At 41.5% G+C, this 26,459-nt stretch overlaps 1 protein-coding gene across 2 annotated transcripts; it reads left to right on the plus strand.

Moving 5' to 3' along the window:
* Positions 1 to 2,513: 2,513 nt before the first annotated feature.
* Positions 2,514 to 13,100, plus strand: LOC118366039 (TOG array regulator of axonemal microtubules protein 2-like). Of its 2 annotated transcripts, none has more exons than XM_035748358.2 (11): positions 2,514 to 2,574; positions 3,466 to 3,600; positions 3,867 to 3,999; positions 7,296 to 7,847; positions 8,265 to 8,526; positions 8,838 to 8,961; positions 9,160 to 9,265; positions 9,401 to 9,636; positions 10,480 to 10,638; positions 11,668 to 11,799; positions 12,119 to 13,100. In XM_035748358.2, the coding sequence occupies exons 4-11, from the start codon at positions 7,365 to 7,367 to the stop codon at positions 12,126 to 12,128; spliced, it is 1,512 nt and encodes a 503-aa protein (XP_035604251.2). In that variant the 5' UTR covers positions 2,514 to 2,574; positions 3,466 to 3,600; positions 3,867 to 3,999; positions 7,296 to 7,364; the 3' UTR covers positions 12,129 to 13,100. The 2 variants fall into 2 exon arrangements, with proteins under 2 accessions (XP_035604251.2, XP_035604250.2); XM_035748357.2 differs by having other exon boundaries at positions 2,515 to 2,574; positions 3,463 to 3,600.
* Positions 13,101 to 26,459: the final 13,359 nt, after the last annotated feature.

Raw genomic sequence — 26,459 nt, forward strand, 5'->3', positions numbered from 1 at the left:
AGTGTAGTTTGTTAAGTCAGTTTCAATTATTTGCAGATGTTTTCCCTATTATTTACTAATTGAAAGATGTAACATTTGAAATTAATGTGGCAGAACAGTTTAGCATATAGAGTTCCTGTGGGTGTCTTCTCCTTCAGTGTTTTTGCCTCCTAGACCTCGTTTCTCATTACATGGAATTTCCCCAGTGCCAACTTCACATGAGATGGCCAATGTCTACTGTCATGTGGTTCTGAAAGACAGATATCGCTGCTGTCCATGGTCCTGAAATATACAATCTCGGCTATTTGCATATAGTACAACCGTCCAAACTTGACCCCCACACACATTGATGCTAATCTCTCTCACACTTTTGAACATTGCACAACCTGCAACAAGACACTGAAAGAACATTTTATTCCAAGTGTGTTTGTGTTTGAATAAAGACCCGAAGAATGAAATCAATGTGTGGATGTTGATTGGACAATGTATATGTGCTTTGAAGAAGCAATTTTTTTGCATTCCTTTGTAGCGTGTATTTTACTGGAGTATGATCAGATTGCTTTGTTGAAACCAGAATAAAGATTTGGTCTGAGAAACTATGCAGATTATAGCACGATAGCTATTTTTTAAATTTTTTTTAAACAAGGCAATGTATAAATGACCCCCTTTTAAAGAGTCGCTCATTTATCACTTTCTTGCAGATATACAGTGCCTTCAGAAAGTGTTCATACCCCTTAACTTATTCCTAATTTTGTTATCTTACAACCTGAATTCCAAATGGATTAAATTATATATTTTTTTATCATCTCACCCAGCTACAGACAATACCCCGTAATGACAAAGTGAAAACATGTTTACATTTTTTCTCAAATGTATTGGAAATTAAATACAGTATCTAATTTACATAAGTATTCACAATACATGTTAGAATCACCTTGGCAGAGATTAAAGCTGTGAGTCTTTCTGGGTAAGTCTCCAAGATCTTTGCACCCCCTGGATTGTACCATTTGCAATACCACAATATATACAGTACCTGTCAAAAGTCTGGACACACCTAATCATTTAAGTAAAAAAAAATGTAAACCATTTTAGAATAATAGTGAAAACATGAACTATGAAATAGCACAATTGTAATCATGTAAGCAAAAAAATATATTTTATATTTGTAGCCATCCTTTTCCTTGACCACTTTGCACACTCTTTGGCATTCTCTCAAACCTTTTCATGAGGTAGTCACCTGGAATACCTGGAAACAACCAATAGGTTGTTTTGTGACAAGGTAGGGATGGTGTACAGAAGACAGCCCTATTTGGTAAAAGACCAAGTCCATATTATGCCAAGAACAGCTCAAATAAGCAAAGAGAAACAAGTCCATCGTTACTGAAGACATGAATGTCAGTCAAAACGGAAATATTCAAGAACTTTGAAAGTTTCTTCTAGTGAAGTCGCAAAAACCATGAAGCGCTATGATGAAACTGGCTCTCATGAGGAAGACCCAAAGTTACCTTTGCTGCAGAGGATAAGTTCAGTAGAGTTAACTGCACCTCAGATTGGAGCCCAAATAAATGCTTCACAGAGTTCAAGAAACACACACATCTCAACATGCACTGTTCATAGAGACTGTGTGAATCAGCCCTTCATGGTCAAATTGTTCCATTGAAACCACTACTAAAGGACGGACACCAATAATAAGAAGAGACTTGCTTGGGCCAAGAAACACGAGCAATGGACCTTAGACTTGTGGAAATCTGTCCTTTGGTCTGATGAGTCCAAATTTGAGATGTTTGCCCTTCAATGTGTGTGTGTAAAGAATCCAAGGTGTTTAGTTGGGTCTACTCTTCATTATAAAACTATTTTTTGAATGGTTTAAAATCCATCAGAAGCTGAATAAGTCTTGACGGGGACAGAGCTTGTTTTGCCAAGGAAAGTGAAAAGGACTGAGGGAAAGTAAATGGAAAATACATGGAAAGGACCATGGAAGAACCTCAAAGAACATTGCATTTTCAAGATCATGTAACATCAAACATAACATCAAAATACATCTTATATTCCTGCCCTTACAGAAAAACAACATGATTCCAACTTACATTTTATGTGAGCACAAATTTCATTTTGGAACACAACGAAATCACATTTTCACATGTGTAGTTTAATGTAATCACATGTTGCTTTACATGTTATCACATTATCTTCACATAAGATTAGATGAAAACATGTTTTTGGAACTCTTCCTGTGTTCACATGTGAAATTCATGTGTTTTTTGCGTCAAAGCCCTGCAGTTCCACACTCAAGGTTCTTAGTAAGGTTTTAAAAAGCACATGTACGATTGTGCATGTGTGATGGGTTGAAAACAAAGTCACTAAAAACAGACACATTTATTATTTATTCCCCCAAATTGTTTATGTATTTGTCTTAATTAATCTAAATGGTATTTTCTACATACTTCAGCGCCAGCAGTCCATCAGGCCAAAGATGGCGCTGTTGCACTGTTGTAGCAGGAGAAACAGCAAGTTCAGGCCAAGCGCTCACCATTCTGCAGAATAAGGACCAGAACTTTACAGAGGTAAACTGTGTCTGTTCTTTTACTATTACAGGTATGTAACAGCACTTCAAAACGTTCAAATATATACACAATATGTAATAACATGCTATTTAACAAATTTGTCAAGATATTATCACGTTAGCAAAGGTTTTGTTTTGGCTTTGTGTCGAACTGAGTGAGAGAAGAAGGTGATTTACATTGAGTGAGAGTATATGTTAGCTTGATGCTAGCTGAGGTAAAAAAAAATGATTTACGAGGCACAGACTTATGTTTACTGAGTAGCTTACTTGTACTGGATTTTGTCTAGGATATTTTTTTAATCAAGATTCCATTTGTTAGGGATTTCTGAGTTGGTTTCAGATGTTATTGGTTGTTTTGTGTAAAATTGTGCTCACAAGCTGGTAAACTGGCCCGAGCACGCTCAGTCTGGTGAACTTTTAGTGCATACAGTGAGAGAGACGATTTTCTGGAGGTGCCACTATCTTAAAGCTGAATGTATTGTTGTCACTTTTCTATAGAGGTCGAGGTATATAGAGAGAAATTCATTTTTTTATGGTTTCATATATAGGTGTTTCTATTGTATGAATGTGGAATACATTGTGGTTTTCATGTGAAACTACACTAAGACAGGGTTATTTGTGGAACATTTTTTAATTCTGCTTTATATAAAGTGCATTTATGTTGTGCAATTTAAAGTGTGCACTTGTTTGATGTGAATATTTTCAAAGTACTAACAAGAAAATAGACAATTGAACAAGAGAGATAAAATGTTATTCAGAATAAAGAAAGCGCCAAAACTTTGCGGACGTAAACTTGCGTCTGTTCTTTTTACTATTGCAGGCCACCTCAGCTACACATGTACTCTGTCTGCACACGCATCCACGCATGCACATACAAACGGACAAACACACACTAATGTTCTCTCTCTCGTGTTTGTCAGCAGTTCATCGTGGCCCTGTCGTTCGCCTCCTTCACCAAAGCTCTGTCAAGGACCTACATGAAGAGTGCCATCACTCAGAGAGACACTTTGACCTGTCCAGCTCTCTCATCGGACTCATAGAAGGCAGCTTTGTGATGGGTATCAACAATAACATTGAGTTTCTTGAGAATTCATGTAGTAAAAACCAGATACAGACTACAGTATGATCCATTTTTGTGTGGCTCAGTCTGCTCTCAATACTGTCCAGTTTTATAGTTGTTCCTATTAATTGATTGACTGGCTTTTGTCCATGACTCTACTGTCAAACCCGTAACATTGTTTTATTTGATGCTGTGTTGTTGCAGTCTAGTAACAGTGTTTATAATTTACATTCCTGACTACTGTAGTGTTGTGGTTTCTTGCAGGTAACCTGCTGTTCCTGGCTGTGATCAGCCATTTTGGGGCGAAGCTGCACCGGCCCAGGCTCATTGCTATTGTCTGTTTCCTCATGGCTGTAGGATCCTTCCTCACAGGCCTGCCACACTTCTTCATGGAACGGTAAAACAACTGAAAACTTGTACTTGTACTGGTTAAACTTGTACTTGTAGAGATACTCCAATGCGGAGGATAGTTTCACTTTAGAAATAAAGAAATGTATCCAGTTGTTGATTAATCTCAGTTAATAACTTCGAACTAACGTCTTGCGTAATTGGTCAGCTGCTTGATTATGTTTTGGGGCCATACATGTTAAGAGAAGGGATTAAGTTGTTATGGCTGCAATCCTGTTAACGGGATTAGTGTCATCAACAACTGCTGAATAGCATAGCTACATTCAATAAATATTACTAAAAATATTTATATTCATGAAATCACAAGTGCAATATAGGAAAACACAGTTTAGCCTTTTGTTAATCCACCTGTTGTGTCAGATTTTGAAATTATGCTTTACAGCGAAAGCAATCCAATCGTTTGTGTAAGTTTATCGATCGCTCAACAAAACATTAAGTACACTTAGCATCAAGTAGCTCGGTCACAAAAATCAGAAAAGCAATTAAAATTCATAGTTTACCTTTGATGATCTTCGGATGTTTTCACTCACGAGACTCCCAGTTACACAACAAATGTTCATAAACATTTATTTTTTATATTCAAAATACCTCCGTTTGTTTGGCGCGTTATGTTCAGAAATTCACAGGACAGAGCGGTCACGACAACGCAGACAAATTCCAAATAGTTTCCATAATGTCCACAGAAACATGTCAAACGTTTTTTTATAATCAAATATATAATCGATAATATATCAACCGCAAATGTCTTTCACAGTAGGAGAGGGAAAAGCAATAGCTGTCCAAACTCTGTTGCGCGAGCAAAACTCATGTGACCACTTGACGCGATGTTGTCTTTCTGGCTCATTTTTCTAAATAAAAGCCTGAAACTATGTCTGAAGACTGTTGACACCTTGAGGAAGCGATATGGAAAGGAATCTGCTTGATATCCCTTTAAATGGAGCAAAGGGAGGCTATGGAACATGGAGTTTTCAAAATAGAGGCCACTTCCTGTTTTGATATTCCTCAGGGTTTCGCCTGCAATATCAGTTCTGTTATACTCACAGACAATATTTGGACAGTTTTGGAAACTTTAGAGTGTTTTCTATCCAATACTAATAATAATATGCATATATTAGGAACTGAGACTGAGGAGCTGGCCATTTATAATGGGCACCTTTTCATCCAAGCTACTCAATACTGCCCCTGCAGCCATAAATAGTTTGGACAGCAAAGGCAAGGTATTGGAGTGGCCATCACAAAGCCCTGACCTCAATCCTATAGAAAATGTGTGGGCAGAACTGAAAAAGCGTGTGCAAGCAAGAAGGCCTACAAACCTGACTCAGTTACACCAGCTCTGTCAGGAGGAATGGGGCAAAATTCACACAACTTATTGTGGGAAGCTTTTGGAAGGGTAACCATAATGTTTGACCCAAGTTAAACAATTTAAAGGCTATGCTACCAAATACTAATATAGTGTATGTAAACTTCTGACCCACTGGGAATATGATGAAAGAAATACAAGCTGAAATAAATCAATCTCTACTATTATTCTGACATTTCACATTCTTAAAATAAAGTGGTGATCCTAACTGACCTAAAACAGGGGATTTTTACTAGGATTAAATTTAAGGAATTGTGCAAAACTGAGTTTAAATGTATTTGGCTATGGTGTATGTAAACTTCCGACTTCAACTGTATACAGTGTGTGTGTGTATATATATAACTCAACAAAAATGAAATGACCTCTCACTGTCAACTGCGTTTATTTTCAGCAAACTTAACATGTGCAAATATTTGTATGAACATAACAAGATTCAACAACTCAGACAAACTGAACCAGTTCCACAGAAATTTGACTAACAGAAATGGAATAATCAAAATCAATGGTCAAAATCAAAAGTAACAGTCAGTATCTGGTGTGGCCATCAACTGCATTAAGTACTGCAGTGCATCTCCTCCTCATGGACTGCATCAGATTTGCCAGTTCTTGCTGTACCATGTTACCCCACTCTTCCACCTAGGTACCTGCAAGTACCCAGACATTTCTGTGGGGAATGGCCCTAGCTCTCACCCTCCGAGCCAACAGGTCCCAAGATGTGCTGAATGGGATTGAGATCCGGGCTCTTCGCTGACCATGGCAGAACACTGATATTCCTGTCTTGCAGGAAATCATGCACAGAACGAGCAGTATGGCTGGTGGCATTGTCATGCTGGAGGGTCATGTCAGGATGAGCCTGCAGGAAGTGTACCACATGAGGGAGGAGGATGTCTTCCCTGTAATACACAGCATTGAGACTGCCTGCAATGACAACAAGCTTAGTCCGATGATGCTGTGACACACTGCGCCAGACCATGATGGACCCTCCACCTCCAAATTGATCTCGCTTCAGAGTACAGGCCTCGGTGTAACATTACTTCAACGATAAACGTAAATCTGACCATCACCCCTGGTGAGACAAAACCACAACTCGTCAGTGAAGAGCACTTTTTGGCAGTCCTGTCTGGTCCAGCGACGGTGGGTTTGTGCCCATAGGTGATGCTGTTGCCGGTGATGTCTAATGAGGACCTGCCTTACAACAGGCCTACAAGCCCTCAGTTCAGCCTCTCAGCTTATTGCGGAAAGTCTGAGCACTGATGTAGGGATTGTGCATGGGAAACAGTGTTTAAACCCTTTACAATGAAGATCTGTGAAGTTACTTGGATTTTTACTAATTATCTTTGAAATACAGGGTCCTAAAAAATTCACCACATTTATGATTTTATATGGGAATCAAAAAGCTTTCATTAATGTTCACCATGTGCTGATGTGCTCAGCACTGTCAACAGACCCCATTATGACATCACAATGTAACGGAAGCCTTGCCATGTTATCATTGCTGGTTCCATCTGACAAGCAACATTTAATTTCCACTCATTCCATGATAGATCTCTCACAGAGATAGGTTAAGTTCTTATTTTGAGAGTGTTAATATTTATCATCAATGGCTTATCGGGGGGAGAAAATCAAGTGAGTTTGACAAACTCCAGAAGGAGAACTCACAGATGAAGAGCGTCATCAAAAACCTGAGGAAGCAAAACATAGCTTTAAACCAACAGGATGACCAGGACAAGTTTTCAAGTTTTGTAAGGCTCATCAGTTTTTCAAACGTTTTTCCAAAAATATCACTGTTTATTTTGTGGTTTCATAGACATACAGGCCTACATCCATAAAATCTTTATCTTAAAAGTTTTTCATGACACACTGTGGAAACTATTTTGCCTACTTCACTTCTGCAATTCATTTCATACTGTACCATTGTGATCCAGGGCTATCAGGAGAGCTACCCAATCGCAGAGGGCCCTGGTGGCTTCATCAGTGATGCCAGACTTCTGCAGATGCAGAGAGCTGAGAGAGAGGCCATGGAAGCAAAGCAAAGAAAGATAAGTGCTATCCATGAGAATTATGTCCGGACTGCTCTCATCGGGGTTGGCAGCACCTTCGCGCACCACTTCGTCCCCTCTATTCAGTGCATTCCGCGGCCGAAAGCTCCACCGAGGCCTTTGCCGCGAAGGCTTGAACACATAGCTCTGGCCCCACTGAAGAACGTGGTGGGGGTGGACGGAGCCCAAGGTCGACCCGGATCTCACTCTCTGGAGTCCAACCAGGTAAATAAATCATTCAGCAGCAGTAGCGTGTGGCCTGTTCCCGTCCCTCCCACTGGAGCTCCCTCCAAGAGGGGCAAGAAGAAGAAGGGCAGGCGGGGAGTCAAAGCCCTGAAAGTCCAGTCGGACCAGGGCTGTGCTGACAACAACGGACCCATTGACCTGATGGAGGAGGTGAGGGACATCGAGGCTCACCTGAAGGAGGAGGCCTGGAAGGTAGGATGGACTTCGAATTCATTGTAAATGTGAATATTTGCAGTTCAGAATTATACTTGGACTGATAAATTGCCAAAACAGATAGTTGTTCCATGTCTTAAAATCAAATCAAACTTTATTTGTCACATGGGCCGAACACAACAAGTGTAGACCTTACCGTGAAACCAACAGTGCAGTTCAAGAAGAGTTTTAAGAAAATATTTACCAAATAAACTAAAGTAAAAAATAATAATAATTAAAGTAACACAATGACATAACAATAACGAGGCTAAATACAGGGGGTATCGGTACCGAGTCAGTGTGTGGGGGTACAGGTTAGAAAGGATACTCAGGATCTCTCTGTGTATTAGTTTATGTATATACTAGTTCTATATGTATTTCTATGATGGGATAATTCTTTTCTGGTCTACACCAAAGGTGGTACATGAGGTGAAGGCCATGGGTAGGAGAAGTTTGAGCTCGGACATGTCCATGGGGGAAATAGTCACCAGCTCTCTGGGAAGCCTGAGCTCAGTGGATATGAACACCCCTGCGGAGCTCCGTGACTACTTGGATGTTGGGACCCCGGTAAAGGCGCGTGACAGCCCACCCAGGCCTGCTCCCCCTCCTACCAAGCCCAGGAGCAAACAGCCTCGGCCTATAAGGTTCCTTAGCCTGCCAAAGGCTGCCACCGGCTCAGGTCAGTCCCTCTCATGTTCTCACACTAATGTCAATTAGACAGGGAGATGAAGCTAGGTAGGGTGATAGAAAAACAGTAGGAAGGGAAGGGACACATTTTTCCACACTTGATTTGCCTGTTTCACTGTGAGATCACCTTTACTCAAGGCTAATTGGACCCTGCCTCTGAGCAGGGAGAGCACCAAAAATATATGTGCTAAATTTAAAATGATATTCAAATGAACTAGTGTTAAAAGCTACAAACAGATATGGAAATGAGTACATACATAAATACAGTTCATAGAGAGATAGATGTCTGCTGTCAACCCATAGACAAGATGGCAGCCAGTGAGCCAAAGGGCCAAATTAGGAACCAGGCCAGATTGCAGCCCCTGTCCAACCCAGAGCAGGCCCTGACTAAGACCTTCAAGCTGCTCCACTCTGCCTCTGATGACTGGTGAGCATTCTCTGTCGACAAGATCAATGGAGCTAGGCTAAAGGAAGCACAGTGTAGTGTCCTTGGAAATGTCTATTTGAGCTACAGAGCGTAGAAACTTCTGAATTTAAGAGACCAGAGTCCTAATTGATGAACATCATTATAAGATTTTTGGAAAATGTTGTGGAAAATGCTTACATTTATTTTACTGAATTGCAGGGAGAAGAAGATTGAGGGCTTGACCTCTCTCCGTGTGATGGCTCAGAACCACATGGACATACTGATGCCTAAACTCCATGATATCTGCCATGCCATTATAAATGAGGTAGCTGTATTCATTCATCTGCACAAATCTGCTACATTTGGAGAACAAGTCAAATTATTGTGTCATGTTTCTGATGTTTGTGGGTTGTACAGCTCAACATTAATATCTGGTCCTGTGCGTGTTATTATGATTCAGGTGAAGAACCTGCGCTCTGCAGTGTCCTGTGCTGCCATGGCCACACTGGGTGACATGTACGTCCACCTCCAGAGGGCCATGGACAGTGAGGTGGAGGGGACGGCACGCGTGCTGCTCCACAAAGCCAGCGAGGCCAACACCTTCATCCGGCACGGCGCCAACTTTGCCCTGGGTCACATGGTGCAGAGCTGCACCCCTACCCGTGTCATGAATGCCCTGCTGGTCGGTGGGCTGAGGTAAAGAGGGAGAGGGGTCAATTAACACTCAATAAGGGGTAGATCCCGACTTCCACGAATTATCCCATTATCCAAAGTCACCCCAATGCTAGACTTCACCGTCCCCTCCACCTCAATGGAATCACATTTTTTTGTTATGTTATACTTCCTTGTGTTGTGTACTTCTTATTTTACCATTGCGTTACTTAGATTATTTTTAGCCTTTGGTGGAGAGGTACTGTCTGATGTGTGCTACTGATGTGTGCTAGCCTTTGGGGAGTAACAAGTCATTCATAAACATTTATAAAGTATCTATAGTGAACACTTTACATTAGGGGCTATTAGTGAGGCACTGAGGTATTCGTAAGTACATGTACTCACATTCATAAATGCACTCATTAATAAATACACCATTTGTGACATTTATAAATACATTTATAAATATGTATAGAAATTATTCAAACCATTAATCAACCATCAACAAATGCCTTGACAATAACTCCTTTATAACTGGTTTGTAGTACATTATTAATCATTTACAAATTGTGAACATACTATGATCAAACACCTTATTAATTATCTGATAAATCATGAACAAATCATTTAATATAGCGTTTATAAATGTGTAAATAACTATTTATAGATTTCTTGACATTTACAAATGTAGGAATAATGATTAATTAATGGTAAGTAAACTCTTTACAAACAGTTTATTAATGGTATATTAAGGGACCTTAATATAAAGCCTTACCGAACAATTTTATCCATTGATGAGACTTCATCAATACAATCCATTATCATTCATCTCCTAACTCATGTATCTCTATGACATGTAACTGATGTGCTCTGTTTTTCCTTCCTCAGCCACCGTAACGCTGCTGTGAGGAGCTGCACTGCTCAGCACCTGGAGAGACTGGCTGAGGTCATGGGGACGGCTCGTCTCCTGTCGGGGAAGAAAGGCCTCACTGACCGTTTCTTGATTGCCGTCAGTAAATTGGCTGTGGACCCTGCACAGGAAGTCAGGTGGGAAGTTCCTCCTGTAAAGTAGCTTGCTTCAACATAACAGTTAAGGCCGGGATTCAATCCATGGCTCGCTATAGCACTAGATCGCCGACAATGCAGCTTTTAAAGGTAATTTAGTCTAGAGTCAACATCTGCAGTGTTTTACACAAATACAAATTGAAATTGACTTTAAAAGCCACATTGTCAGCTGACACCCTTTAGCATCTATGCTAAAGGGTGTCATGGATTGAATTGCAGATTTTAGGTATTCCAAAACAACCACAGGTTCTCTTGGAGGAGAATAGTAATTGAAAACAAAAAAGGAAAAATTATGAACACAAATAAGTTCTACGTGGCATAGGAAAATCCAAGTCCAGGCACTCATGTGGGTTTGAAAGTTAAAAAGCCAAAAGCTTAGCCGGGATGTTTGGCCGGCAGGGATGTTCTTCTCCCATCGCCAACTAGTGACCTCCTGTGGTGGGCGGGGTGCAATGCACGGACACGGTCACCAGGTGTATGGTGTTTCCTCCGACACATTGGTGCTTCCAGGTTAGCGGGCATTGTGTCAAGAAGCAGTGCGGCTTGGCTGGGTTGTGTTTCGGAGGACGCACGGCTCTCGACCTTCGCCTCTCCAGAGTCCTTACGGGAGTTACAGCGATGGGAAAAGATTGTCACTATCAATTGAATACCACGAAATTGGGGTAAAAATTACAAATGTAAATGAGTCCAGTTCAGTTTCCTTCCTTCTGTTTGGTGTCTAATGAAGACAACCCTACTTGATCACAGTGGTCAGCCTGAGCCAAGCACTGTGCAGATTCGCTAAGATTTTCATAATAACGAACGGTTAATACCCAGTTGTTATATTGTTGAGATGATTCGTAGATCAGGTAATACGGTGCATTACTCAAACGACCCTCTTGCAAATTCTACCTAATGTATGTCTTATTTTTTCTCAGGTTGCCATCAATTGAGTACTGTTTTTAATCACAGACAGCAGAAATTATTTGATATGTTACACGTTTAAGATTATATTAATATCGTTGTCCACAGGCATCATGGTCGCAATATCTTGAGAAACGTGGCCACCAATGGCCACTTTGCTAAAATGTGGGACAAATTCGCTCTAAGGAAAGAGAGAGAATCCTTGAGGGAGGTCATCTCAAAGGTTAACCTCAAAGAAAGGTAGATTCTCTCTAGATTATTAGAAGTGTGACAAATGAGCTGATATGATTACAGAAATCCAATCCCACTGGGCATAGACATCAGTTCAATGTCTAGTTTTGATATAAAATTTGGGAACTCAACCAAAATGTGAAATCAACCAAAAATGTTGGTTAAAAGGTGGGTGAAAAAAATCCAATTGTGTTTTCTTCTGTGATTCACCATCATCACATAGATTTTTTGTCGTGGAAACAACATTTATTCAACCAGGTTTTGCCCAATGGGATGAATTTAATATACTGTAAGATTATATCTTTCTGTCTTTTTTCTTTTTCAACAGGAATATCTGAATATTTCCCAACTTGACTATTATCCCCCCCAGTCCACAAACTCCAATATTTTAGTTCATTCTAAGACATTTGACACTATCATCCAAACCCCCATGTAAATGTATCTTTAAACTGCATTGACTCCTTGTCCAAGTCCTGAATCCAATATAAGGCCATATGAACCACATTCAAAGCACTAAATTACCTTTCCTCAAGCTCCTATCTGATCTGCCAGCCCAATAGTGGTCGACTGAAACCATACTCACCATCTCAGGGGTGCTCAGATCATCAACCACTGACCTCCACACCATCCTCAAAACCAGCAGTCCTCTTTTGAGGCAGATTGGTCAGTGCTCCTGTATGGCACCAACATTGTGGATTTTCATCCAATACTTCCGGACTATGAGAACATTCTTTGGACAATAAAATTAGGTAAAATGGAAGCTGGCTACAGTCTCAGTTTTATCCTCCAAGACAGTGTGAGGATGTGTAACAACAATACCTGTGGTTTAACTTGATCAGGGCCAGTTTACCGAATGGGCACGCAGGGCACCTGCCTGTGGGCCCCGACCTCCAGGAAATATCATCATAACATCCAAAACTAAAAGTATAGTGGATGTATATTATGGTACGTGGACGTTTTACAATTCGTGAGCTCGTTTCATAGTTTGTAGCCATGTTTTATATACATTTGCATATTTTGTAGAAATTCCTGAGCATTTAAACATTTTTAGTGGGGATGTTGTATATCAATTTTCTTACTGGTGCTCTTCCATGCCGTCCTTGGGAGGGGTGCGTCACTTGAGTAGGTTGAGTCACTGACGTGATCTTCCTGTCTGGGTTGGCGCGCCCCCTTGGGTTGTGCCGTGGCGGAGATCTTTGTGGGCTATACTCAACCTTGTCTCAGGATGATAAGTTGGTGGTTGAAGATATCCCTTTAGTGGTGTGGGGGCTGTGCTTTGGCAAAGTGGGTCGGGTTATATCCTTAAAACGTTGAGAGAATTGAGACATGGATTGTGTGTCATTCAGAGGGTGATTCGGCAAGACAACTGAGTTAATTGCCTTTGAACGGGGTATGGTCCAGGCGCACCGGGTTAAGTGTGTCAAGAACTTCCACACTGCTGTTTTTTCATGCTCAACCGTTTCCCATGTGTATCAAGAATGGTCCACCACCCAAAGGACATCCAGCCAACTTGACACAACATGGGCCATCATCTTTGTGGAACGCTTAGGGCAGCTTGTAGAGTCCATGCCCCAACAAATTGAGGCTGTTCTGAGGGGAAAGGGTGTGCAACTCAATATTAGGAAGACGTTCCTAATGTTTTGTGCACTCAGTGTATGTAGTCCTACATGTTTTTAAATAGTACAGTATCACAAACCACAGTACAAAAGCATATAAAGTGTGGGCCTGTAGTATCTGTATTTCCAATTGCAGATAATAAAGCATCATTGTTCATGTAATAATCTAATATTAGCATTATACCTTTAGGAAGAGGAAATGGTCATAAAATCAAATAGATGAAAAGACGGAAACAAAAATGTTTTTGAACTACTTATTTTATTTAAAAATGTCAAATTCGGTGCAAATTAATGTAGTGCATTAGTGTCTAGATCCCTGTTGGATGGAAAAGTGTCACAAGAATCCTGTGGGGGGAGAGAACAAGAGAATACATTAAATTAATGGGTGTTAACTAATCAGGGTTCAACAAAGCACTTCAAGTCCTCAATTCCTTCAAAAGAGAGAGGGAAGAAGAAAGGAGTATGGTCCCTGCAGTAGGACTACATGCCGGCCATGAGGTTCTCCAAGTGGTACTCCAGGAGGCTGGAGAGCTCAGTGACCAGCGACTCTGGGTTAAAGTACCAGGCCAGCTGCTGGCCAAAGATGTCATCTAGCAGAGCCATCAGCCTGCCCTGAAGAGAACACCACAACACATAGAAAATGGCTCTGAGTTTACTAGGTTATCAAGAGGAGAGAGACAATTAGAAATATTCCCCCTAAAATGACATTGAAGCCTGGTTAACCATGAATAAGGAAGTCAAAAGGAAGTACACTAAGAATATGGAAGTAAACAGGAAGTAACCTCTTGACTCTTACATTGAGCAGCAGCAGGTATCTGTCAGCCTCTGGCTCCATGTTGGCAGCAGTGGGCAGGAAGGGAGTACAGGAGAGCGAACAGACGCTCCACGAACCCACCAGGGTGCTAAAGGAAACAAATTAGGAGAGAAGAGAGAGGAATTTAAGTGAAACTGCTAATAGAGAGATATCAAAACATGTACCAGTGAGATGCTACTTACCACCATCAAGGACTTCTGAGCTGTCATCATCCCAAACAGCACCAGCTCAAAGAGGAAATCTATCATGTTCACATGATGGATCTAGGACAAGAAAACACGTTTGGAGAAAATAGGAATGATTTCATATAGATCAGCTACTGTGATGTATAAAATACATGCATGTGGAAGAACTCAGTGAGACTTGAAAGAGTTAATGAACTCACCTTTGCCTCAGCCAGCTCCCTCTAAATGTCATTACGCTTGGAGGGGTCACTCAGGTAGTCCACAAAGTCATTATAGTTGCGGATGTACTTGGCCTCGTCCAATGGCAAAGAAAAGAGCATCTTAGTGAACAGAACACATTTCCCCTCAGGGACGCTCTCTTTCCCTTGAAAGAGAATGAGTTAGTGAGTTATCATGTGGTTGGCCTGAACCAGGGCGCCCAGGAGGACCTTTCCCGCCACAAACAGATGGTTCCTGCTCAGGTGGAACCAAGCACGGTCTTGGGAAGAGTTAGGGTGAGACATCTTCCTCTAGGAGACAGAACAAGAAGTCACAGAGAGAAAAAGGAAAGTGGGTCCACTCACAGTGAAGGCCTGGCGCAGGGAGACGAGCCTCAGTCCTCCACTCTATTGGTGGTAAGGTATAGGCTGTGAAAGGGAGGGAATGGAGCATGTCAACCATTAGAGTCAATGGGAGATAACAACATTATGACCACAATCCTTCAGCATCTGACAAGCCCAGACTACAGACATTTAGAGGAACTCACTTTAGCAGAGTAACCTCCCTCTCCTTAGGCAGCAGGTCCTCCTCCCAGCCCTGCGACAACAAAACAAGCATTCAAAATCAGTGACCAGTGCAATGACATAACAAACAATCGGTCAATGGAAGGATCTTAATGATCCTGGTCAATGGTATGTGTGTGACCTCATAGCAGTTGTGGCCCTCAGGCTCTGGGTCAGTGAACTGCTGAGTGGTGGGCGTAGAGAAGGAGGCAGCCTCCGATCACGCTGAAGAGAGATGTCCGTCAGCCCCATGTGGAGAGTGGCGTACACCACTGAAACATCAGTCTGCTGCTCAAAACACACACAACACACCTGTTTACCACACACACACATTATTAAAAAACACACCAAATCAAATGCAAAAATGCCCAAAGTCTATATACATAGGAAATCGTTTATTTACCTGGTAGCAGCTAAGCGCCACGTCCACAGGCGTCTCGTGGCGGAGGTGAGACGCATAGTGGGTCACCCTGCCAGCCACACGCTGACAGAGAGAATACATGTTAAGGCCAAATGGAATTAGTGAAGTAAAATGTAATACTATTTCAGTAGTATTTACGTCTTACCTGGATCAAGTGATGGACTGCACTTTGGTGGCACAGTAGGGGATGCCCTCTGGACTAAGCCTGGCTGTCTCCTTGGAGATGGCCCACACCAGCTGAGCCTCCGGGCCTCTCACCCTACTCATGTGGTGCATCCTCACCACCACCTGCTGTTGAGATAAACAACAAGACAACATCAACAAAACCACTTCAGCAATTGCTGTGACACATTTCCATCAAGATCAAATGACTGACCATGTAGATTTAGGATTAGCTAGTTACAAAGACACATACCTGGGATCCCCCACGCATGTAGGTGATGATGGGGCTGATGAACTGGAAAGTTCCCCAAAGCTTTAACCACCGGAGCGACATTGTTCTGCACATTACAATACATTCATGTTGGAAACAGTAAACATTGTAACAGTGATGTGACTGTGTGTGTGGGGGGTCTCTAACCTGATCACAACAGACCCACAGTACAGGGGCTGAACCTAATCGGAATCAACTGCCAATTGCCAGTGGCCTCCTAAAGCAGAAAGCAGACAAGAGATTTGTTTCATGTCAAAGAGAAACTTGAATATCAGGGATATTTTTAAACATGAAACCCCAAACTTTCAGAAAATTGTACCTCAAGGATAGTCTGCACATCTGGCACATCCTCAAGGATGATAGCAGCATTCTGGACCCCAAACTTTCAGAAAATTGTACCTCAAGGATAGTCTGCACATCTGGCACATCCTCAAGGATGATAGCAGCATTCTGGACATCAAGGAGGACTGGCAGCTGTAGAACATCTGGCACATCATCCAATGGCACATCCAACTGGACCTCATCCAGGACAGTTGTTTTTCTAAAATGAGGACATTGGAATATAAAATAAACTATTGTTAGGACATAAAAAACGTAGCAAGATTGCTAATACTAGCTAGCTAGGCAGCAAAAGTTGATCGCTTAGCAACAGTTACTAAAGTTAATGTTAGCAAGCAAACTAGCTAGCTACAACATCTCTAGCACAAGCATTTTTGCCAAGTCTGAATGATAGAAATACACAACATTTAGCTAATTATAATGACATTGTTAAATGTAGTAAAATAACGTCCACGCACTCTCTCCGCCAGTCTTGAAAACCACCCAGCCATTTTCCAGTCGATTGTTCTCAGGTCTCAAAAATCAAACAGTTTGTTGTCAGCAGCAAACGGAAGTTGTTGTTTTCGCACGGTCGGTTAGATGTCTCTTGGCAGGACACTTTCGAAAATGATTGTTTACACAATTGACAACTGTGTTGCCATAGAAATGAGTTTGGAATTCTTCACTAGAATTCATCATTCTAGTGAAGTCGACGTGCTCCTTCGTAGCTCAGTTGATAGAGCATGACGTTTTGCAAACATTGCTAAGAAGATAGATAACGATTTCAGGGCCTTAACTTCATGTTGTTTTGCAATTATAATATTGACAAAGTTCCAGTGAAACTTTCTGCTTTTCATCGGCAGGTTTTTCTTGTCATGGTCCTTAATTTATAAACACAAATTTTCTCCACACAGATATTATATATGGAATAATCGGGATATATTGTATGAAAATACCTCTCTGTTTTTAGATTATTGGTTCAGAAATAATATCCTATTGGTGAGCCAACTGGTAAATGCAGAGGGTCTTTTACTCAGTTATAAAGAATTCTTATCACTTTACAAGGTCCCTGTAACACCTAAAGATTTTGCAATTGTTTTAGATGCCATTCCCTCAGGTGTTGCTATGTTATTCAGGAACATGTCAAGACCTGACCCTCTGAGTCTACCTTCTATTGACCCTGTTGACTCATCAGTAGGAAAGATTTGTTTCTCTTTTGGTCCATTCAACAACAGAGCGATTACGATCCTTGTTTCAGCAGGATGTTGTATCTGTACCTTATGTCATGCCGCCTTATTGGAATGGATTTATTGATAATATCTGTTGGAAAAAGTTTGGATGTTGCCATAAACATACCTACTTGTTAACAAAATTAAAGAAGTTTCCTTTAAAATGATTCATAAATATTATCCTGCCAACCACTATATGAAGAAGTTTAAGGAAAACATCAACTCAAATTGCTCCTTTTGTAATGACCACCCAGAAACAGTTGTGCATCTTTTTGGCATTGTATGCATGTAAGAAAACTGTGGCAAGACATCAATCAGTAGGTTTATAATTGAACACATTTATGAAGATTTTACACTATTGTGGAGAGATGTACTGTTTGGATTATTTTACATACAATAGAAATAAGCGGAATAATTTTTATGTAATTCATTTCATTATTCTTTGGCCAAATTTCATATACACAAATGTACATTTACAAACAGAAAACCACATTTTCGTATCCTACAAAAAGAAATTGAACTGTATTTTAAGACGGTTAAATGCTCTACTAACAAAAAAGCTGTTAGAATTGTAAGTATATGCATGTCCCTTAAGGTCCTTGTGTAATTGTAATGTGATATTGTACCCCCTAGCTCGATTGTCCATTGTTTGTAATCTATGTATGCTTGTGTTCCCTCATGTGCTTTATGTATTGATTTGTTGTTAATAAAAATAAAAATAAATTTAAAAAAGATAACGATTTCAGGGATTTTTGTGATGAGTTATCTGAAATTGAGATAAAAGACTATTAAAAGCCTTAAGGACAATAGGTCCCTGGAAATTATGGTTTTAATAAGCGAGTTTTATAAAGCATTCAATGATAAATTGATTCCTTTCATTCTTGCGAAGTTTCAAGAATCAATAGAAAATGGGGAGTTACCGGCTTCCTTAAAGCAATGTTTAATTACTTTGATTCCCAAACCTAATAAGGATACTCTTTATTTAGACAACTGGACTCATTATTCTGTTAAATAATGATGGGAAATTATAACTTTAGATATTTTCGCATCAGCTCTTTTCAGAGCATATCTGATTGGTCAAAAGAGCAATTACTCAAAAAAAAAATTACTGAATTGGGCTGCCTGTCTCCACGAAGCCATAGAAACCTGGACATGCTCCAAATGAAATGTTCCATCCTGTCAGTACTGATGTTGAATGGCATTAAATACACTTAAAAAAAAAAAATCTCTCCCATCCACTGTAGGTTTGTTGAACATGATTGGAAATGAAACTCCAGCACACCGGTAGCACTAAAGACTTGTGAGTATAACTTTTCCAGATGAGTTGAACCTACCTGTGGGTGTGGTGGGGATATTCCTGGGAGGTCTACTAATGAAGAGGTATAAGCTTGGCGTTGTGTCTGGAGCCCAGCTGTCTTTCGTCACCTCCTTCATGGCCTACCTCCTCCTCCCTCTGCAGTCTGGCACTAAGTGTGACAACGTTCAGGTGGCTGGTCTGACCGTGTCCTACAACGGGTAAATATGACATCCGATTGGTTGGTTGGTGGGTGGGTTGATAAAAACAAAAGTTTGGATCAGTGGAATATGAGGGAGAGTGAGACCAGAACACACATAGGCTTGTGCCGGGATCCCTCTTGTGGGAATATACAGTATGGTTGTTACTGAGCCAGGATTCCTGGCTGTTTTGTCACTGTGCCTGTCAATGATAGTTCAGCAATAATTACTTAAACATCATTATTACCAGGCATTTTCTCTGTTCCCTAGGTCCCTGGTGTACGATGGCAGCCTGTTGTCAGAGTGTAACAGAGACTGCTCCCTGCTTGGCTGGGGAGTGGGACTCTGTGTGTTCAGACAATGGCATCACCTACACCTCACCTGCCTCGCAGGCTGCTCCAGCTTTACAGGTTACAGGTCTTCACAAGGTTTTCACACACTGTTGCTGGTATTTTGGCCCATTCTTCCATGCAGATCTCCTCTAGAGCAGTGATGTTTTGGGGCTGTTGCTGGGCAACACGGACTTTCAACTCCCTCCAAAGATTTTCTATGGTGTTGAGATCTTGAGACTGACTAGGCCACTCCAAGACCTTGAAATGCTTCTTACGAAGCCACTCCTTCGTTACCCAGGCGGTGTGTTTGGGATCATTGTCATGCTGAAAGACCCAGCCACGTTTCATCTTCGATGCCCTTGCTGATGGAAGGAGGTTTTCACTCAAAATCTCAAGATACATGGCCCCATTCATTCTTTCCTTTACACGGATCAGTCGTCCTGGTCCCTTTGTAGAAAAAAAACAGCCCCAAAGCATGATGTTTCCACCCCCATGCTTCACAGTAGGTATGGTGTTCTTTGGATGCAACTCAGCATTCTTTGTCCTCCAAACACGACGAGTTGAGTTTTTACCAAAAAGTTATATTTTGGTTTCATCTGACCATATGACATTCTCCCAATCTTCTTCTGGATCATCCAAATGCTCTCCAGCAAACTTCAGACGGGCCTGGACATGTACTGGCTTAAGCAGGGGGACACGTCTGGCACTGCAGGATTTGAGTCTCTGGCGGCGTAGTGTGTTACTGATGGTAGGCTTTGTTACTTTGCTCCCAGCTCTCTGCAGGTCATTCACTAGGTCCCCCGTGTGGTTCTGGGATTTTGCTCACCGTTCTTGTGATCATTTTGACTCCACGGGGTGAGATCTTGCGTGGAGCCCCAGATCGAGGGAGATTATCAGTGGTCTTGTATGTCTTCCATTTCCTAATAATTGCTCCCACAGTTGATTTCTTCAAACCAAGCTGCTTACCTATTGCAGATTCAGTCCACCCAGCCTGGTGCAGGTCTACAATTTTGTTTCTGGTGTCCTTTGACAGCTCTTTGGTCTTGGCCATAGTGGAGTTTGGAGTGTGACTGTTTGAGGTTGTGGACAGGTGTCTTTTATACTGATAACAAGTTCAAACAAGTGCCATTAATACAGGTAATGAGTGGAGGACAGAGGAGCCTCTTAAAGAAGAAGTTACAGGTCTGTGAGAGCCAGAAATCTTGCTTGTTTGTAGGTGACCAAATACCCTTTTTCTACCATAATTTGCAAATAAATTCATAAAAATCCTACAATGTGATTTTCTGGATTTCTTTTTCTCATTTTGTCTGTCATAGTTGAAGTGTACCTATGATGAAAATTACAGGCCTCTCTCATATTTTTAAGTGGGAGAACTTACACAATTGGTGGCTGACTAAATACTTTTTCGCCCACTGTAACTAGTGACATCCATAAGGGATTATAGCGTTAACTCCTGGATTCAGCTGGTCAGCATATGTCATGGAAAGAGCAGGTGTTCTTAATATCTTATACACGCAGTGTAACTCATTGGCACTGAAATAAGTTATTTTCAACCATTAACTGGGGCCTTGTTGAGGCCTTATCTAGGTAAGTTATTGCTGATTGACAATAAAGTATTATTTTGATGTATGGAAAAATATGGTATGCAATTCCTATGTAGAGAAGGTTTTCTATATGGTAGTTGTTCAATATGACTTCAACTTTTACAGGGCACTCTTGTAAAAATATATGTTTAATCTCAGTGTGACTCACTGTTTAAATAAAAGTTAAATAAAATTAAAAACAACACAAACACAGGATATGGGGTACACATGCTATCACACCATTACATACTACTGCACCTGCATTCCAGCAGCATTACAGCATCTGGAATTGACTCAACATGTTTGAGGTGGGTGATCAAGACAAGTGGGGGAAGAGGTGGCTGTCGAATGTATGATTCTGATACATATATGTACAGGTAAGTTCACTGTGCGTGGGGGGCGTCCATGTTTGTGTCCATACTCTGAGGTGTGTTTGAATATGAATGAGCAGCAGTGTTGTGATGTGTTCTATACCGTCCTTGCAGAGTAATCTTCCTTGGCCTCATCACATGTCTCAGTGGCTCCTCCTTAGGAGGGAGGGGGACACCACCATGGGACAGCCCCCACACTCATCGCTAGAGATCGAACTTCAGACTCCTCAACACACCGAAAGAGATTAAGGTGCACACCCTTAGAGAGAGCCGGAACAGAGGAGGTGGAACTATATAACAACCAGCGAGAGATCGAGTGACCTCAGTCGAACACAGTCAGAAAGAGGAGGTGGAAGAGGGGTTAGATAGAGGAGGAGGTTACCCCAGAGGCCATTCCTCCTGTTCATGTGAGCAAAATAGAGCAGAAGGCTTCTGATCAGCTAAATGGCAGACAGAGGGAGAGGTCATCGTGATTCACACCCAGAGATAAAGACAAACCACACAACCTCTTGGTTGAGATTAACCACACAGAGGTAGAGGCAGAGGGCCTTCATGGCTAGCAAGTCAGCCTGCCTGCTATAATCCTCAAGTCAATTGTAATTTAAATGCATGTTCCTTAAAGATTTTTATTCAAGATTTGAAAAGTCCCATTTACTTAATGATAATTTTCACTGTCTTCAACCCTCAAGAAACAGGGTGTGTCTGGGTCACTCTTTTACAGGGCAAACACAACTTGCATATCATCATAGACTAGGCCAAAACGTTAATCTTTCAACCTTGTCTGAATAAAATAATGCTTTTTTTATAGTGAGCAAGAGTTGCGCTTTTTCCTTTTCTATGATGATTCAAATTTTTGGTTGCACCTCAACTCAGCGGTGGTTGAGCACCCTCCGTTTTTTTGTTGTCAAATAATACATTTTTTTTGTAAATTTACAGAGTAAATTATTAAAAGCATTAAAATTGTGATGTTTCCCACCTATTTACATAACCTACTCCACACTTGCAAAGTGAAAGTTTATAGACATTTTCTGAAATTAAGTAGTAAACAGAAGAAAAGCAGAATTGAGTCCAATTATAATACAAATAATTGAATGGTCTATGGTTCAATCCCATTTTTGAAGGTCTGATGAATAATTAATATTGTTCCTCCTCTTCCTTGTGGCAGGCGCAGCAGTACACTGCCCTCCAAAGCCTGCAAAATAGTCGCCGGACTGCCCCTTTCCTAGCTCTGCATGGAACATCCAGTGTCACGTCCTTGGTGACGTGTTGGGTGACATCCGGGATGACCACAGCAACATCCTCTGGAAAGGGAAAAAGAGGATCAGAATGTAAACAAATGCAAACCGTAGCTTCTAAACACTGGCCAGTTGAAAGGTTCTACTAAGATGTCAAGACAAACGGCACCTGTCAGAGTGCTCTCTAAGTGTTACTCACCTGCTTGGATGTCAGCTGGCAGAGTGGCGAAGACGGCCATCGTGAGAGTCCTTTCTTCAGGTGTGACATCCACAACCTCCAAGAGGGAAGAGATGGGCTCTGCCTCTGTGTTAGGGGTGATGTCCACAACCTCCAGGTGGGAAGAAGCCTGATCTGCCTCTGTGTTAGGGGTGATGTCCACAACCTCCAGGTGGGAAGAAGCCTGATCTGCCTCTGTGTTAGGGGTTATGTCGACAACCTCCAGGTGGGAAGAAGCCTGATCTGCCTCTGTGTTAGGGGTGATGTCGACAACCTCCAGGTGGGAAGAAGCCTGATCTGCCTATGTGTTAGGGGTAATGTCCACAACCTCCAGGTGGGAACAAGCCAGGTCTGTATTATGAGTGACAACAGCAATCCTGATGAGCTCTACTACTACAAGGCACCAAGATGTAATCAGAACAGGCATCTGTCAGAGTGCTCTCTATCATTGCTACTCACCTGCTTGGATGTCAGCTGGTAGTGTGGTGGAAACGGCCACCGCGAGGACAGGGGGGACTGGTAGAGTGGCTGCAGGGGTCTGGAAGCAGCTCTGCACCTCGTCCGCCACAAAGGCACAGACAGAGCTCATATAAAAAGGGCTCTGGAGGTCATCGGTGGAGAAGGACTGACTGATTCTCCCGAGGATCGACCGCACAGAGTCAAAAGCAGCAGCCCGGGAGAAAGGGATGTGAGGGGAAGGGTCCTTTAACATGCAGGAGAACTTCTCCACTACGGCCGTCCACCATGCCTACGGCCATCCCACTTATAAGGATTGGGTGCTCTGAATGGCCTTCCTCTGGCTGAAGCCACAGGGCCAGGAGGAGCCTGGGCACCACCTCCACCACCACCTGAGATGGGCTGAGCAGGTTGCTATGGGGCTCATTGGACTGCTCGCCCAGAATGCTCCTCACAGCTGTGGACCTTAGGACCGCTGAAATGAACAAAAAGGAGAAGCCAAATCTAAACGATGTGCTCACAGAGAACACTGTCTTAGTCTGTTTCTGCGTAGTTCCAGATGTGTAGATAAATGGATCAAGTCATATGCAGGGCAGTACATGGAACTCGCATGTCAGCTGGCGAGGTGGGGTGCATGGAGCGGTGGAGCTTGCAGAAAGCCTCGTGCTCTATGTCCATCATTTTTAGGCAAGTGTTTACTTCCCAGGCCTGCAGTATGAAACAGGAGGTCCCATTAGTGTAATTTCTCAACAGATCTATTCTGCGGTGCTAACTCGTTGTTGAAAGGCTAGTAAAGAGCTAACTAACTTGTAGTATGTCTCTAACTCTTATTCCTCTTCTCGAGGTCGTTTCCCTCCTCCAGGATTTCCTTCCACACCCTTCAAATAAAACACAGAGCAATTCAACTTTCCTGGCTTCTGATTTTTCTGTTGTTTATTTTACCCACACCTCCTGGAGTGCTGCTGGTGGCAGGGAATGGCAGTGAAGGTGAGTGCTGACGTGGTACTCACTTCTCCCTAAGGGATTTTTTGCCCTGAGACACCCGCCAGTTGCTCATGTGCTCTGTGGTGACATGGGGCGGGAACTGGCCTTGACTCTGGAGCAGCAGATATTGGACGATAAGCTTCTTCTGCAAGATGAGGTAAGGTGTGAGACCATGCCACGAAATACCATATCATGTGCTTTCAGAAGGGCCTCTCGCAACATTTCACAAATGCTCATGCCTCACAATTTGCAAGTGATATTAAGAACTCTTATGACCACCTTCTCTAAACTGTCTTGAAATTACAACTCTCTTTCTGTTGTTTATGTTTTTGTGGGATGAATCTTACCTGTTTATTGTAATATGTTTCCTCCCAGCAGGCCTGCATAGTCTGAAAATAAAGGCTGCTTCTACAGAATCCTTTGAAGATAATGAAAATAATGATGCTTTGTTATGCACATTAAGCACAGGCATTTACAGTATGCTAAAATTCATTTCTCCTAAGATTACCTTTGTGGGACCATAAGTGAACTCCGAAATGCACCAAACCCTCCCTATCCATGGTAAGATGGTGAAGAAATGCAGCGCAATAGATATACGGGATGCTCTAGAGATAACAGGAATGACTTAAAGTCGCGAATGATCAATGACTGTGGAGTCGTCCAATATGCTGCACTTAGAATTGAGTTGTAGGCGATGTTTGGCGCAAAATAGAATGTTTACATTCTATTGCCATGGAGAAATGGAATGGGTAGAACCTGTTTAATTGGGTATGCTTCTATGTCTTTATTTCTTGAAAGATTAAACTCTTTATAATGTCATAATGTGTATATGAGGACGTAGGAGCCCGTCCAGATTCATGACGCGATTATCCAGGTGTATGTTGCTTAGACCTACTAATCCAACCTTGGTTTACAAGTTAAATACATTGTTTATATATGCCTATACAAACCTATCGACCACATCCATTTAAAGCAATGATTGTCAATTGAAAATGTGGTTGTTGTGTTATCCTGTTGTGCGCCTTGAGTATCAGTCCCCTTAAGCACATTATTCCAATATTTTTCCTGAGCTCTGAATTGACACAATGAACACGTTTGAAAAGTTATTCGGTTAAAAATAAGAGTGTGAATGACAATAAACGTATGACTTAGATTGTATGCATAATAGTGTAGTAAACAATATCGCTCAGCGTAGGAACTTTTGGTGTTAGGAAAGTATCCGTTTTTAGTCTCCATGACCCGTATCACTTCGTTGTCTTGTTGGTAATAGTAAAAATGCATGACAGTCCGCATTGTAATGGTCTTACAGGTGTTTTTCATTTTGCTTCTCACATTAAACAGACATTTGAGAACGGAATTGCTTACTGTTGTACCTATGATGCACAGACACACTAAAGCTGTACAGTGTAGTTTGAATAATCATTTTAGTTGGGTCTACTCTTCATTATAAAACAATATTGTTGAATGGTTTAAAATCCATCAGAAGCTGAATAAGTCTTGATGGAGACAGCTTGTTTTGCCAAGGAAAGTGAAAAGGACTGAGGGAAAGTAAAATGGAAAATACATGGAAAGAACCATGGAAGAACCTCAAAGAACATAGCATTTTCAAGATCATGTAACATCAAACATAACATCAAAATGCATCTTATATTCCTGCCCGTACAGAAAAACCACATGATTTCAACTTACATTTTATGTGAAAACATGTTTTGGAACACTACGTGATCACATTTTCACAAGTGTAGTATAATGTAATCTCATGTTGCTTTACATGTTATCACATTATTCACACATAAGATTAGATGAAAACATGTTTTTGGAACACTTCCCGTGTTCACATGTGAAATTCATGTGTTTTTTTTGCGTAAACGCCCTGCAGTTCCACACACTTAAAATGCACATGTACGATTGTGCATGTGTAATGGGTTGAAAACAAAGTCACTAAAAACAGACACCCATTTATTATTTATATCCCCCCATTTCTTTATATATTTGTCTTAATGAATCTAAATGGTATTTTCTACATACTTTAGCGTTAGCAGTCCATCGGGCCAATAGATGGCGCTGTTGTACTGTTGTAGCAGGAGAAACATCAAGTTCAGGCCAAGCGCTCACCATTCTGCAGAATAAGGACCAGAACTTTACATAGGTAAACTGCGTCTGTACTTTTACTATTACAGGTATGTAACAGCACTTTAAACGTTCAAATATATACAAAAT

Source organism: Oncorhynchus keta, chromosome 33 (genome assembly GCF_023373465.1).
Source record: "Oncorhynchus keta strain PuntledgeMale-10-30-2019 chromosome 33, Oket_V2, whole genome shotgun sequence".
Taxonomy (NCBI): Eukaryota; Metazoa; Chordata; class Actinopteri; order Salmoniformes; family Salmonidae; genus Oncorhynchus; species Oncorhynchus keta.